The sequence below is a fragment of the Tachypleus tridentatus genome, chromosome 3 (genome assembly GCF_004210375.1).
Source record: "Tachypleus tridentatus isolate NWPU-2018 chromosome 3, ASM421037v1, whole genome shotgun sequence".
Lineage (NCBI taxonomy): Eukaryota > Metazoa > Arthropoda > Merostomata > Xiphosura > Limulidae > Tachypleus > Tachypleus tridentatus.
The window spans coordinates 44,015,903-44,030,600 of NC_134827.1; the positions used below are offsets into that span (position 1 = coordinate 44,015,903).

Sequence of the window (14,698 nt, forward strand, 5' to 3'; positions counted from 1 at the left end):
ATTTTAATGATTGTATTTTGAAAATACCCCTAAGATATTGTGATTAATGTCTCTGAGTGTATGAAATTGTACTTTAATGTTGTTAGAATGTTTTCAAATGTGTTGTTCTATTTGTTGTGTTTTACAGAATGCAAATAGCCTGTTCTTTATCTTTGAGGAACATGAATGAGAAATAGTTCCATAAGTTATATGTTGTGAAGTAGGTAAATCTGTTTATGAAGAGTATTTTCCCATCTTTTCATTGATATGATAGTAAAACATAAACACCCCAGTCTTTGATTTTAGAAATTTATTGTTCAAAATTAACAAAACAAATTTAAGACGTGATGTTATTCACAAAGTTCCATTCATCAGTGCTTTATACAAATGATGTGTGTCTGAATTCAAGGATCATAGGGTAATTGCACTTTTTATTCAACATTAAACTTATTAAGAAGGTATCTCAGGTTCTATCATCAGTATGACAGTTGGTATTGTCCAGAAGCTTTTTCTGTCTATTTTTTATGAATTTGTCTTCCCGTCCTTTTCTGTTGGGTATCTCAGACCAATACTTCCTCAATGTAATGAACATTTGTCCTTGTCTGTTGGTTTAATACGTAGCCGAAAGATGCATTGCATCAGCGATGGCTAAAAACCAATACAATATTATTTTAAAACTTTCAGTTTTCCACAATATGGATGTTATCAATTTAACACAACTAATTGAACTATTCCTGATAAATTATACCTTTGAATAATAATAACGTCACTCATTAACCCTACAATGACAAGTTATTGTTTAAAATATGTCATTAAATTCACAAAGTTTTGTTCTTTGAGAAAGTGAATAATTTTGTTACTTCACAACTGAACATTAAATACCAGTAGCAAGAGATAGAAATAAACACACCCGAAAAAAACCAAAAACATTATATATATTGATATATATTACATATGTTTGTATATATGTATTACATAAGTTTAAATCTATTATACATATCATATGTATTTATCATATATATATTATATGTATTTGTCCTTAATAAAAAGCAATTATAAAAACATAATTCTTTAGTGTGTGTTACTGACAATGTCCACAGTTTTTATTTCTGCTAGGAAGTAAACAGAAACATTCTCATGAGTTAATAATTCAAGTGTATAAAGAGATACTTTAATAAATGTTTATTTACATAAACTCTATAATGGTTATTTATTCCACTAATGATTTCTGATGTGTTTTATTAATTATGTTTAAATAATTATTAATTATTTACATACAAATATTCAGTGCTCGAAAACTGGTTCATGCCGCTCATTTAAACAAACAAACAAACTCGCAAGGGGTTTCGAATTGTAACAATTTCTTTACCAGCGTGTTCGACAAACCCTACTTAATAATAAACTGATTTGACCATGTCTGTCTGTAGGTTCTACTTATTACCTTCTTCTACCATTCCCAGTTTGTAGGTTTTACTCATTACATTTATTTACCATTGCCTGTCTGTAGGTTTTACTCATTACCTTTATTTACCATGTCTGTCTGTAGGTTTTACACATTATCTTTATTTACCATTGCCTGTCTGTAGGTTTTACTCATTACCTTTATTTACCATGCCTGTCTGTAGGTTTTACTCATTACCTTTATTTACCATTGCCTGTCTGTAGGTTTTACTCATTACCTTTATTTACCATTGCCTGTCTGTAGGTTTTACTCATTACCTTTATTTACCATTGCCTGTCTGTAGGTTTTACTCATTACCTTTGTTTACCATTGCCTGTCTGTAGGTTTTACTCATTACCTTCATTTACCATTGCCTGTCTGAAGGTTTTACTCATTACCTTTATTTACCATGTCTGTCTGTAGGCTTTACTCATTACCTTTATTTACCATTGCCTGTCTGTATGTTTTACTCATTACCTTTATTTACCATTGCCTGTCTGTAGGTTTTACTCATTACCTTTATTTACCATGTCTGTCTGTAGGTTTTACTCATTACCTTTATTTACCATGTCTGTCTGTAGGTTTTGCTCATTACCTTTATTTACCATTGCCTGTCTGTAGGTTTTACTCATTACCTTTATTTACCATTGCCTGTCTGTAGGTTTTACTCATTACCTTTATTTACCATGTCTGTCTGTAGGTTTTACTCATTACCTTTATTTACCATTGCCTGTCTGTAGGTTTTACTCATTACTTTTATTTATCATGCCTGTCTGTAGGTTTTACTCATTACCTTTATTTACCATGCCTGTCTGTAGGTTTTACTCATTACCTTTATTTACCATTGCCTGTCTGTAGGTTTTACTCATTACCTTTATTTACCATTGCCTGTCTGTAGGTTTTACTCATTACCTTTATTTACCATTGCCTGTCTGTAGGTTTTACTCATTACCTTCATTTACCATTGCCTGTCTGAAGGTTTTACTCATTACCTTTATTTACCATGTCTGTCTGTAGGCTTTACTCATTACCTTTATTTACCATTGCCTGTCTGTATGTTTTACTCATTACCTTTATTTACCATTGCCTGTCTGTAGGTTTTACTCATTACCTTTATTTACCATGTCTGTCTGTAGGTTTTACTCATTACCTTTATTTACCATGTCTGTCTGTAGGTTTTACTCATTACCTTTATTTACCATTGCCTGTCTGTAGGTTTTACTCATTACCTTTATTTACCATTGCCTGTCTGTAGGTTTTACTCATTACCTTTATTTACCATGTCTGTCTGTAGGTTTTACTCATTACCTTTATTTACCATTGCCTGTCTGTAGGTTTTACTCATTACTTTTATTTATCATGTCTGTCTGTAGGTTTTACTCGTTACCTTTATTTACCATTCCCTGTCTGTAGGTTTTACTCATTACCTTTATTTACCATGCCTGTCTGTAGGTTTTACTCATTACCTTTATTTACCATGTCTGTCTGTAGGTTTTACTCATTACCTTTATTTACCATGTCTGTCTGTAGGTTTTACTCATTACCTTTATTTACCATTGCCTGTCTGTAGGTTTTACTCATTACTTTTATTTATCATGTCTGTCTGTAGGTTTTACTCGTTACCTTTATTTACCATTGCCTGTCTGTAGGTTTTACTCATTACCTTTATTTACCATGCCTGTCTGTAGGTTTTACTCATTACCTTTATTTACCATTCTCTGTCTGTAGGTTTTACTCATTACCTTTATTTACCATGCCTGTCTGTAGGTTTTACTCATTACCTTTATTTACCATTGCCTGTCTGTAGGTTTACTCATTACCTTTATTTACCATGTCTGTCTGTAGGTTTTACTCATTACCTTTTTTTACCATGTCTGTCTGTAGGTTTTACTCATTACCTTTATTTACCATTGCCTGTCTGTAGGTTTTACTCATTACCTTTATTTACCATGTCTGTCTGTAGGTTTTACTCATTACCTTTATTTACCATGTCTGTCTGTAGATTTTACTCATTACCTTTATTTACCATTGCCTGTCAGTAGGTTTTACTCATTACCTTTTTTTACCCTGTCTCTCTGTAGGGTTTACTCATTACCTTTATTTACCATGTCTGTCTGTAGGTTTTACTCATTACCTTTATTTACCATGTCTGTCTGTAGGTTTACTCATTACCTTTATTTACCATTGCCTGTCTGTAGGTTTTACTCATTACCTTTATTTAGCATGCCAGTTTGTAGGTTTTACTCATTACCTTTATTTACCATTGCCTGTCTGTAGGTTTTACTCATTACCTTTATTTACCATTGCCTGTCTGTAGGTTTTACTCATTACCTTTATTTACCATTGCCTGTCTGTAGGTTTTACTCATTACTTTTATTTACCATTGCCTGGCTGTAGATTTTACTCATAACTTTTATTTATCATGCCTGTCTGTAGATTTTACTCATTACCTTTATTTACCATACCTTGAACTCTGTATTCTAGTTTTGTGTTGGATTCTGTATTGGTTCACTTGAACTCTGTATTGTAGTCCTATGTTGGATTCTATATTGGTTCACTTGAACTCTGTATTGTGGTCCTATGTAGGATTCTTTTTTATTTCACTTGAACTCTGTATTCTAGACCTGTGTTGGATTCTGTATTGGTTCACTTGAACTCTATATTCTCGACCTATGTTGGATTCTGTATTGGTTCACTTGAACTCTGTATTCTAGACCTATGTTGGATTCTGTATTGGTTCACTTGAACTCTGTATTGTAGTGCTATGTTGGATTCTGTATTGGTTCACTTGAACTCTGTATTCTGGTGCTATGTTGGATTCTGTATTAGTTCACTTGAACTCTGTATGCTAGACCTATGTTGGATTCTGTATTGGTTCACTTGAACTCTGTATTCTAGACCTATGTTGGATTCTGTATTGGTTCACTTGAACTCTATATTCTCGACCTATGTTGGATTCTGTATTGGTTCACTTGAACTCTGTATTCTAGTGCTATGTTGGATTCTGTATTGGTTCACTTGAACTCTATATTCTAGACCTATGTTGGATTCTGTATTGCTTCACTTGAACTCTGTATTCTAGTGCTATGTTGGATTCTGTATTGGTTCACTTGAACTCTGTATTCTAGACCTATGTTGGATTCTGTATTGGTTCACTTGAACTCTGTATTCTAGACCTATGTTGGATTCTGTATTGGTTCACTTGAACTCTGTATTCTAGTGCTATGTTGGATTCTGTATTGGTTGACTTGAACTCTATATTCTAGACCTATGTTGGATTCTGTATTGGTTCACTTGAACTCTGTATTCTAGTCCTATGTTGGATTCTGTATTGGTTCACTTGAACTCTGTATACTAGTGCTATGTTGGATTCTGTATTGGTTCACTTGAACTCTGTATTCTAGACCTATGTTGGATTCTGTATGGGTTAACTTGAACTCTGTATTCTAGTCCTATGTTAGATTCTGTAGTGGTTCACTTGAACTCTGTATTCTAGTCCTATGTTGGATTCTGTATTGGTTCACTTGAACTCTGTATTCTAGTGCTATGTTGGATTCTGTATTGGTTCACTTGAACTCTATATTCTAGACCTATGTTGGATTCTGTATTGGTTCACTTGAACTCTGTATTCTAGACCTATGTTGGATTCTGTATTGGTTCACTTGAACTCTGTATTCTAGTCCTATGTTGGATTCTGTATTGGTTCACTTGAACTCTGTATTCTAGTCCTATGTTGGATTCTGTATTGGTTCACTTGAACTCTGTATTCTAGTGCTATGTTGGATTCTGTATTGGTTCACTTGAACTCTGTATTCTAGTGCTATGTTGGATTCTGTATTGGTTCACTTGAACTCTGTATTCTAGTGCTATGTTGGATTCTGTATTGGTTCACTTGAACTCTGTATTCTAGTCCTATGTTGGATTCTGTATTGGTTCATATTTCACGTCTCATATTTCATTGCAGCTATTAAATTACTTTAGCTGTTTATAATAAAGTTTCGTTACCAAGGTATCGGTCACATTCTGTTTATATTAAAGTTTCGTTACCAAGGTATCGGTCACATTCTGTTTATATTAAAGTTTCGTTACCAAGGTGTCGGTCACATTCTGTTTATATTAAAGTTTCGTTACCTAGGTATCGGTCACATTCTGTTTCAGAAAATTCTTCTGATGTTTCCATCGATGTAGGTTTCTTGTTCAGAGAAACATGAATCTCACTGGTTAAAGAAAGAAGAAACAAACAAACAGGTAAGCATTACCAGGCTTAAAGTAACCTTTTATTAAAGAAACAAACAAACAGGTAAGCATTACCAGGCTTAAAGTAAGCTTTTATTAAAGAAACAAACAAACAGGTAAGCATTACCAGGCTTAAAGTAACATTTTATTAAAGAAACAAACAGGTAAGCATTACTAGGCTTAAAGTAAGCTTTTATTGAAGAAACAAACAAACAGGTAAACATTACCAGCCTTAAAGTAAACTTTTATTAAAGAAACAAACAAACATGTAATTCTATTAGCTCTCCAAGTAGTATTTCTTGTGTTATCTGAAGCTACTAGAACAAATATAGAACCATATAAAAACTGGTGTGATACATGTTAAATTCATGTGGAGATATTACACTACCTTTTGGTGCTATCTCGGTTTATTATTTCTTTCATGTCATCTGGCACCGTTGGCGGGAGAGCAGCTGAAACAAGATAGTACAGAGTTGTTGGATTAACAGTATTTAGTCATGGATTGTTGTTGGATTAACAATATTTAGTGATGGATTGTTGTTGGATTAACAGTATTTAGTTATGAATTATTTTTGGATTAACAGTATTTAGTTATGAATTATTGTTGGATTAACAGTATTTAGTCAAAATTATTGTTGGATTAATAGTATTTAGTCATGGATTGTTTTTGGATTAACAATATTTAGTCATGGATTGTTGTTGGATTAACAGTATTTAGTTATGAATTATTGTTGGATTAACAGTATTTAGTCAAAATTATTGTTGGATTAACAGTATTTAGTCATGGATTGTTGTTGGATTAACAATATTTAGTCATGGATTATTGTTGGATTAACAATATTTAGTCATGGATTGTTGTTGGATTAACAATATTTGGTCATGGATTGTTGTTGGATTAACAGTATTTAGTTATGGATTGTTGTTGGATTAACAGTATTTAGTTATGAATTATTGTTGGATTAACAGTATTTAGTTATGAATTATTGTTGGATTAACAGTATTTAGTCAGAATTATTGTTGGATTAACAGTATTTAGTTATAAATTATTGTTGGATTAACAGTATTTAGTCAGAATTATTGTTGGATTAACAGTATTTAGTTATAAATTATTGTTGGATTAACAGTATTTAGTCATGGATTGTTGTTGGATTAACAATATTTAGTCATGGATTGTTGTTGGATTAACAGTATTTAGTTATGAATTATTGTTGGATTAACAGTATTTAGTCAGAATTATTGTTGGATTAACAGTATTTAGTCAGAATTATTGTTGGATTAACAGTATTTAGTTATGAATTAGTGTTGGATTAACAGTATTTAGTCAGAATTATTGTTGGATTAACAGTATTTAGTCAGAATTATTGTTGGATTAACAGTATTTAGTTATGAATTATTGTTGGATCAATAGTATTTACTCACGGATTGGTATTACTGTGTAAATTTCTAGCTACTTAAAGCACTGTAATCATAAAATCACAGATTATAAGCCCTCTTTCTTTGAAACAGTTCATATTTCTACATGTATACCTGACTCAGGTGATGGGAAGTTTGGTTGGTAATTTATACAAGCACAACATTATGCAACAAAATATTTTACAGTTTGATCCTCTTGTTTTGACACATAACAGTATTAAGGACTTCACCATCTTTACTGTTCAGTCAAACCTACACTTTCACAACAATTATCACTTGTATTTTCAAGTTAATCCATATAATTATGTCCAAGAACAGCACGATCAAAACTTGGAGTAGTTGTTGATTAGAAGTGGTAAACGTGTATATTTGCAACTGTGGTAAACCTGGAAGCAATTGTAGTACAATTAAGTTATATACAGACATTTAGAATATAACCTAAACCTAAATTTATAAATATATGAACTTAGATTGTTTGAAGCCCAGAGAAAAAGTTTAATACATAAAGTGAATAAAAGTTCCCAGCTTTTGTTGTGATAGATTCATGTCAGGAAACTAAATTTTGTAGACACTTGGTGTTAGTGAACTTCATGTAACCATCCTCTATTAATAACAATGTGTTCAGTTCATCTAATGTTCCTCTATTAATAACAATTTGTTCAGTTCATTTAATGCTCCTCTATTAATAACAATGTGTTCAGTTTATCTAATGTTCCTCTATTAATAACAATGTGTTTAATTCATGTAATGTTCCTCTATTAATAACAATGTGTTTAGTTCATGTAATGTTCCTCTATTAAGATGTTCAGTTTACCTTACCTTTCTATATGATGTTCGTTTCAGGTGTTTGACTGATACACAGGGTGAAGCTTTGCTTGTCTTCATCCCTCTCAAGTTTTATATTAAATCTGAAACCCATTCTATTCGTAAGACATAGTAAACAAAACAATTGACACGTTCAGTAGAACAGCACTTATTGATACAAACTAAACCTTAACTTTACCTTACCAACGTTTATTACAAACTGTACCTCGAATACGATTCTCGTACGTTTGTTCACTTCGGGTCTCGGCAGCTGGAGAGGTGTTCCATAGAACTGAATATTGGTGTTTGGAGTCTTCTACGTTCTGTTTAAAAATCGTGTTTAATAAAGTTTTTGTTTATGGCTACACATGTTTATTAACAACAAGAAGGGGGTTGAATTTCATTCTTTGCCACCTTAATCTTTTTTTTTTACTTTAATTTTGTGAAGAATTCTCAATATAAACATAATTTTAAACCAGTTTTCTGTTTGTCTCACATTATTTCATCGATATAAATAATAAAGTTTGTAAAACTGTTTAAAACGCAGCTGAAACAATAAAACTATTTGCGTATTGAAACCGAGAAGCGATAAGGACGGAACTCTTAGGAGATAACATTAAAAATTATCTTCATTTAGTTATTTAGATAAAATTTAGTATTGAAAATACTCTTGTCCACATGCTACTCTCACCCATGGTGTGCAGCTTTTGTTTGTAATGTTTACAAAGTTATTAGTACATACTATAATCAGTTTTTAATAATTGGACAGGACGCCCTCAAGTGGTGCAGTTATAACACAATAAAGTATTTAGAGTAATATTGTTTAAATAATGGAAACCGATGTGATTTAACTAATATGGTGAACGTGTTTGAAACGTCAGTTGAGAATGTTGTTTTCATGTGTATTTCTATTATATAAGAATCATTAGTTTGGTATTTGAGTGTGTTTAAAGTTTGTAATAATTGAGTCACAATGAGTCTCAGTTATCTTATAATTAATACAAATGGTAGAACCAGACATTTTCACACCTGTCGGTGAGGAACGTCGTAGGTGTATTCTAACGGTCTGCTTCTCACCCTTCGTATGGTAGCATGGTTAACTCTGTCTGCACTCTCAGCTGGTGTATGCGTGGTGGCGTAATGAGACTGATAATACAGTGGCTCCCTCTGGGCATCAGTAGAAGTAGTGCACTTTACCTTTCCATACGAGTTCATGGAAATGTCCTCTCTGCTTCCGTAGTTTCTTGAAACTTTAAGCATAAATATACATTTTTAGTTTTAACTTTAACATAGTTGGTTTTTTCAACATAAACTTTAACGACGTATCTTTGTCTTTATTAACGGTACATATTAGAATGTTTTATATCAAAGATTGAGCTCTCTGTAAAGGTTAAAACACAAGTTAAGCAGAATATTACACAATCAGAAACAACTCTATGGCACACAAAGGGGCCAACTAAAGATCTTTAATCCACACTTTAATTGGAGTATAAATCAAACTAAACATTCTATATTCTTAAATCAGTACATGCTACCGTTATAAAGCTACCTTATTCTGAACACACCTGCGTCAGGCTCCCTCTCTCTTCTTCTCCATATAACAACTAAAGCAGACACCAAAATAATCACCAAGACGACAAAAATGACACATACAGTGGGCACAAACACAGCCGGATCTTTTATAAATATAGACTTTTGGTTGTCGACAGCCGAGTAAGGGGATATAGTAGCTAGAGAATAGAATTCAGTGGATTTACTATTGACCCGTATGATAGAAAGATGGATTCATAATTGAAAAGTATCACATTGGAATGACTTCCAAGTTAATACAGTTAATACTATCAGTCAGTACACATAAAGATACATAACACTGACAGCTGCTACTGTTAATAAAACCATCACAAACTTTCTCAGCTGTTACACTGATAGCAGTTACATCTGTAATTGTTACACTAGAGAACGGTAAATAACTCTTACTTAAGAACAGTAACTTTCTACAGCAGTTGTTACCTTCATGTAGTGTAACAGTTTGTTACACTAGATGAGGGTAACAGTTGTATGTATGTGTGTTCTTACAGCAAAGCCCCATCGGGCTATCTGCTGAGTCAACCGGAGGGACTTGAACCCCTGATTTTAGCGTTGTAAATCAGTAGAATTGTACCAGAGGAGGACGTAACAACTTCAACACCACGTGACGGTAACAACTTTAACACCACGTGACGGTAACAGCTGTAACACTACATAACGGTAACAACTGTAACACTACATCACGTAAGAACTGAAGCATTCTGTAACAGTGGCAGCTGTTATTAAACAATATATGAAAGTAAACAAATGTTAAACAAACACAATAAAACTTTAGAAGCGTTAACAATACATGATTGTAAGAGTTACAATGCTGTATCACTGTAACGATTACACGGGTTTACCATAGGAACACATTTAACGACTGTTTCTTAAATGACAAACCTCTGGGTACTTTAATTTGAATATGTGTTTTATTTTTGACTGTTTACTAAATGTTTCAAACAATATCACAGTTTGTCATATAATTCATTTAACGAAGTGTAAGAAACTGAACTCAGAAACAAGTGTACCGAACCGGTTAATGAAACCAGACGATGCTTTGTAACGATATAATTACATGTGTAGTAAAATGTCATTGTATTTCAAAGTAACTTATAAACATTGTTAAAAATGATATATTTTATTAATAATATAGACATTACTTAGTTCCTAGTACCTGTTAATTATTTATGTACAGCAGGTAATTAAAGTACCTGTTAACCCGTTATGTACAACAGTAATTAAAGTACCTGTTAACCCGTTATGTACAACAGTAATAAGAAGTACCTGTTAACCCGTTATGTACAACAGTAATTAAAGTACCTGTTAACCCGTTATGTACAACAGGTAATTAGAAGTACCTGTTAACCTGTTATGTATAACGGGTTGTTATGTACAGTAGGTTATTATGTACAGCAGGTTGTTATGTACAGTAGGTTGTTATGTACAGCAGGTTGTTATGTACAGCAGGTTATTATGTACAGTAAGTTGTTATGTACAGTAAGTTGTTATGTACAGCAGGTTATTATCTACAGTAGGTTATATGGAAAGCAGGTTGTTATGTACAGCAGGTTATTATGTACAGCAGGTTGTTATGTACAGCAGGTTATTATGTACAGTAAGTTATGTATAATAGGTTGTTATGTACAGCAGGTTATTATCTACAGTAGGTTATTATGTACAGCAGGTTGTTATGACCAGTAGGTTATGTTTTACCTCCTGTTTCTGTAAGGGTTGCGAACTGATATTCAGCCTCTGTGTTGCCTGCGTCATTTTGAGCTGTCACCAAAAGGTCATACCAGGTCCCTGGGCGTAGGTCAGTTACAACAACGTTCCTCTGATTTGGAATCACATTGTTAGACCACAATGACCACTCCTTTTGGTCCCGAAGTTTGTACTGGATAATGAAATACCTTAACGGGCACCCACCATCTATCCAGGCAAGCAAGTTAAACTGGACATTTGAACTGTTTGTGGTGACAAACCTCTCTACACGTGGAGCTGTTGGTTCTATTGATGAACAACAAAACATGACACAGACAAAGTTCTTGGTTTTATTGTTAAACAAACAAACTCATTAATACTTCACATGGTGAAAACAACAAACTTATTAATACTTCACATGGTGAAAACAACAAACTCATTAATACTTCACATGGTGAAAACAACAAAGTAATTTATACTTTACATGGTGAAAAGAACAAACTTATTAATACTTCACATGGTGAAAACAACAAACTCATTAATACTTCACATGGTGAAAACAACAAACTTATTAATACTTCATATGGTGAAAACAACAAACTTATTAATACTTCACATGGTGAAAACAACAAACTTATTAATACTTCACATGGTGAAAACAATAAACTTATTAATACTTGATATGGTGAAAACAACAAACTCATTAATACTTCATATAGTGAAAACAACAAACTTATTAATACTTTACATGGTGAAAACAAGAAACTTATTAATACTTCACATGGTGAAAAGAACAAACTTATTCATACTTCACATGGTGAAAACAACAAACTTATTAATACTTCATATAGTGAAAACAACAAACTTATTAATACTTGACATGGTGAAAACAACAAACTTATTAATACTTCACATGGTGAAAACAACAAACTCATTAATACTTCATATGGTGAAAACAACAAACTTATTAATACTTCACATGGTGAAAACAACAAACTTATTAATACTTCACATGGTGAAAACAACAAACTTATTCATACTTCACATGGTGAAAACAACAAACTTATTAATACTTCATATAGTGAAAACAACAAACTTATTAATACTTCACATGGTGAAAACAACAAACTTATTAATACTTCACATGGTGAAAACAACAAACTTATTAATACTTGACATGGTGAAAACAACAAACTTATTAATACTTCACATGGTGAAAACAACAAACTAATTTATACATCACATAGTAAAACAACAAACTTATGAATACATCACATGGTGAAAACAACAAACTTATTAATACTTCACATGGTGAAAAGAACAAACTTACGAATGCATCACACAGTAAAACAACAAACTTATGAATACATCACACAGTAAAACAACAAACTTACGAATACATCACACAGTAAAACAACAAACTTACGAATACATCACACAGTAAAACAACAAACTTATGAATACATCACACAGTAGAACAACAAACTTATGAATACATCACACAGTAAAACAACAAACTTATGAATACATCACACAGTAAAACAACAAACTTATGAATACATCACACAGTAAAACAACAAACTTATGAATACATCACACAGTAAAACAACAAACTTACGAATACATCACACAGTAAAACAACAAACTTACGAATACATCACACAGTAAAACAACAAACTTATGGATACATCACACAGTAAAAACAACAAACTTATGAATACATCACACAGTAAAACAACAAACTTACGAATACATCACACAGTAAAACAACAAACTTATGAATACATCACACAGTAAAACAACAAACTTATGAATACATCACACAGTAAAACAACAAACTTACGAATACATCACACAGTAAAACAACAAACTTAAGAATACATCACACAGTAAAACAACAAACTTACGAATACATCACACAGTAAAACAACAAACTTACGAATACATCACACAGTAAAACAACAAACTTATGAATACATCACACAGTAAAACAACAAACTTACGAATACATCACACAGTAAAACAACAAACTTACGAATACATCACACAGTAAAACAACAAACTTATGAATACATCACACAGTAAAACAACAAACTTACGAATACATCACACAGTAAAACAACAAACTTACGAATACATCACACAGTAAAACAACAAACTTATGAATACATCACACAGTAAAACAACAAACTTATGAATACATCACACAGTAAAACAACAAACTTACGAATACATCACACAGTAAAACAACAAACTTGTGAATACATCTCGTTTTAAATACATTTAATCAGTATTTCTTGCAGTGAGAATATGAAATATTTCAAGAGATATGTGTGTATAGTTAGTATGGTTCTAATGGTTAAAACTATTAGACAGTTTAATATACAGAACAATCTGTCAATAGTAACAACATTGTGATAAAGATACATAACACTAAAGAATCAATTCCTTCAACCGGTTTCAGTGTATTGCTTAAATGAGGTTCCATAGTGAAGATAAGTAAAGTTATAGATTTGTATACATGTAACATCATACATGGTATTGTAGCTAACATTACAGGTTACGTGTATATACAGTTAGGGTTGGTTTTAACAAGTGACGTAGTTAGAACCATTAATTTGTATATGTTTATAAACAGTTATAGTTGAGTGTATAATTATAAACGAGTGGTTACATACTCGTTCGGTTATAAATATTTATACTGATCTCAGCTACGATTTGATCTACAAAAAAGTTTGTGAAAACAACTTGATCGTCTAACGAGAAACAAGTTAAATTATTTATTGTTAATAAGTGTGTTAAAGAAATACACGTGGTCTGATGAAAAATTATATTTAGTATAGTATAGTATAGTCAGTTCATTTAGGGTTAAAACAGGAAGAACATCAGTAATATAAGTACAAAAAATGTCTTACTGGCTCCTTCTAATGTAACTTTGATGACCTCGCTGGGATCGCTTCTACCCACGTCATTAACAGCAGTTATGTACAGCTGGTAGGTGGCGCCACATTGAAGATTGTCCAATAAGTAAGAGTACGGTTTGGACGGTAAATTAACATATTGCCAAGAATTACCCTCCTCCTTGTAATTCATAGTAAAACCTGGAACCAGGAAGTTGATCATGTGTAATACAAGTAAAGTTGATCATGCGTAATACAAGTAAAGTTATTAGGTCTAAATATTCACTAATGTTGGTTACGGATATAAAACAGTTTGTTAGACAAAATGGTTGTTGTTTATACAATTCTTGCTTAATATTTGCTATTACAGAAAGCCATAAAAGTAATGTTGTCGTGGATTAATATTTTTAGCCGTGGCGCTGGGTTGGTTTTAAAGTAGAAACTTAAAACAAATTTTTAACAATTTCAGATATAGTAACAGTTTTGCACTTAGGAGGTCACACACGATCTTTTCACTTATTGGACAATTATAGATTTAATTAATCAACTCCTGTCTGAAAGAATTTTAGTTGGAGGGCAGGTTAGTAGAGTTGTTGTTTTGAGTCATAATATCGAGTAGGATACATGAGCGTCTCTCGCTTGGGACTTTGCACAA

General features: G+C 32.3%; 1 protein-coding gene across 1 annotated transcript in view; it reads right to left on the minus strand.

The window, feature by feature from the left end:
• Positions 1–272: 272 nt before the first annotated feature.
• LOC143246785 (cell adhesion molecule Dscam1-like) overlaps positions 273–14,698 on the minus strand; it is a 76,012-nt gene continuing 61,586 nt past the window's right edge. The window contains exons 19-26 of the mRNA XM_076493937.1: positions 14,059–14,244; positions 11,156–11,449; positions 9,439–9,603; positions 8,903–9,123; positions 8,100–8,196; positions 6,045–6,108; positions 5,552–5,637; positions 273–627 (exon numbers count right to left, since the gene is read on the minus strand). Of these exons, the coding sequence (XP_076350052.1) occupies positions 590–627; positions 5,552–5,637; positions 6,045–6,108; positions 8,100–8,196; positions 8,903–9,123; positions 9,439–9,603; positions 11,156–11,449; positions 14,059–14,244 (1,151 nt within the window). The 3' untranslated portion in view covers positions 273–589. The remainder of the gene's footprint in view (positions 628–5,551; positions 5,638–6,044; positions 6,109–8,099; positions 8,197–8,902; positions 9,124–9,438; positions 9,604–11,155; positions 11,450–14,058; positions 14,245–14,698) is intronic.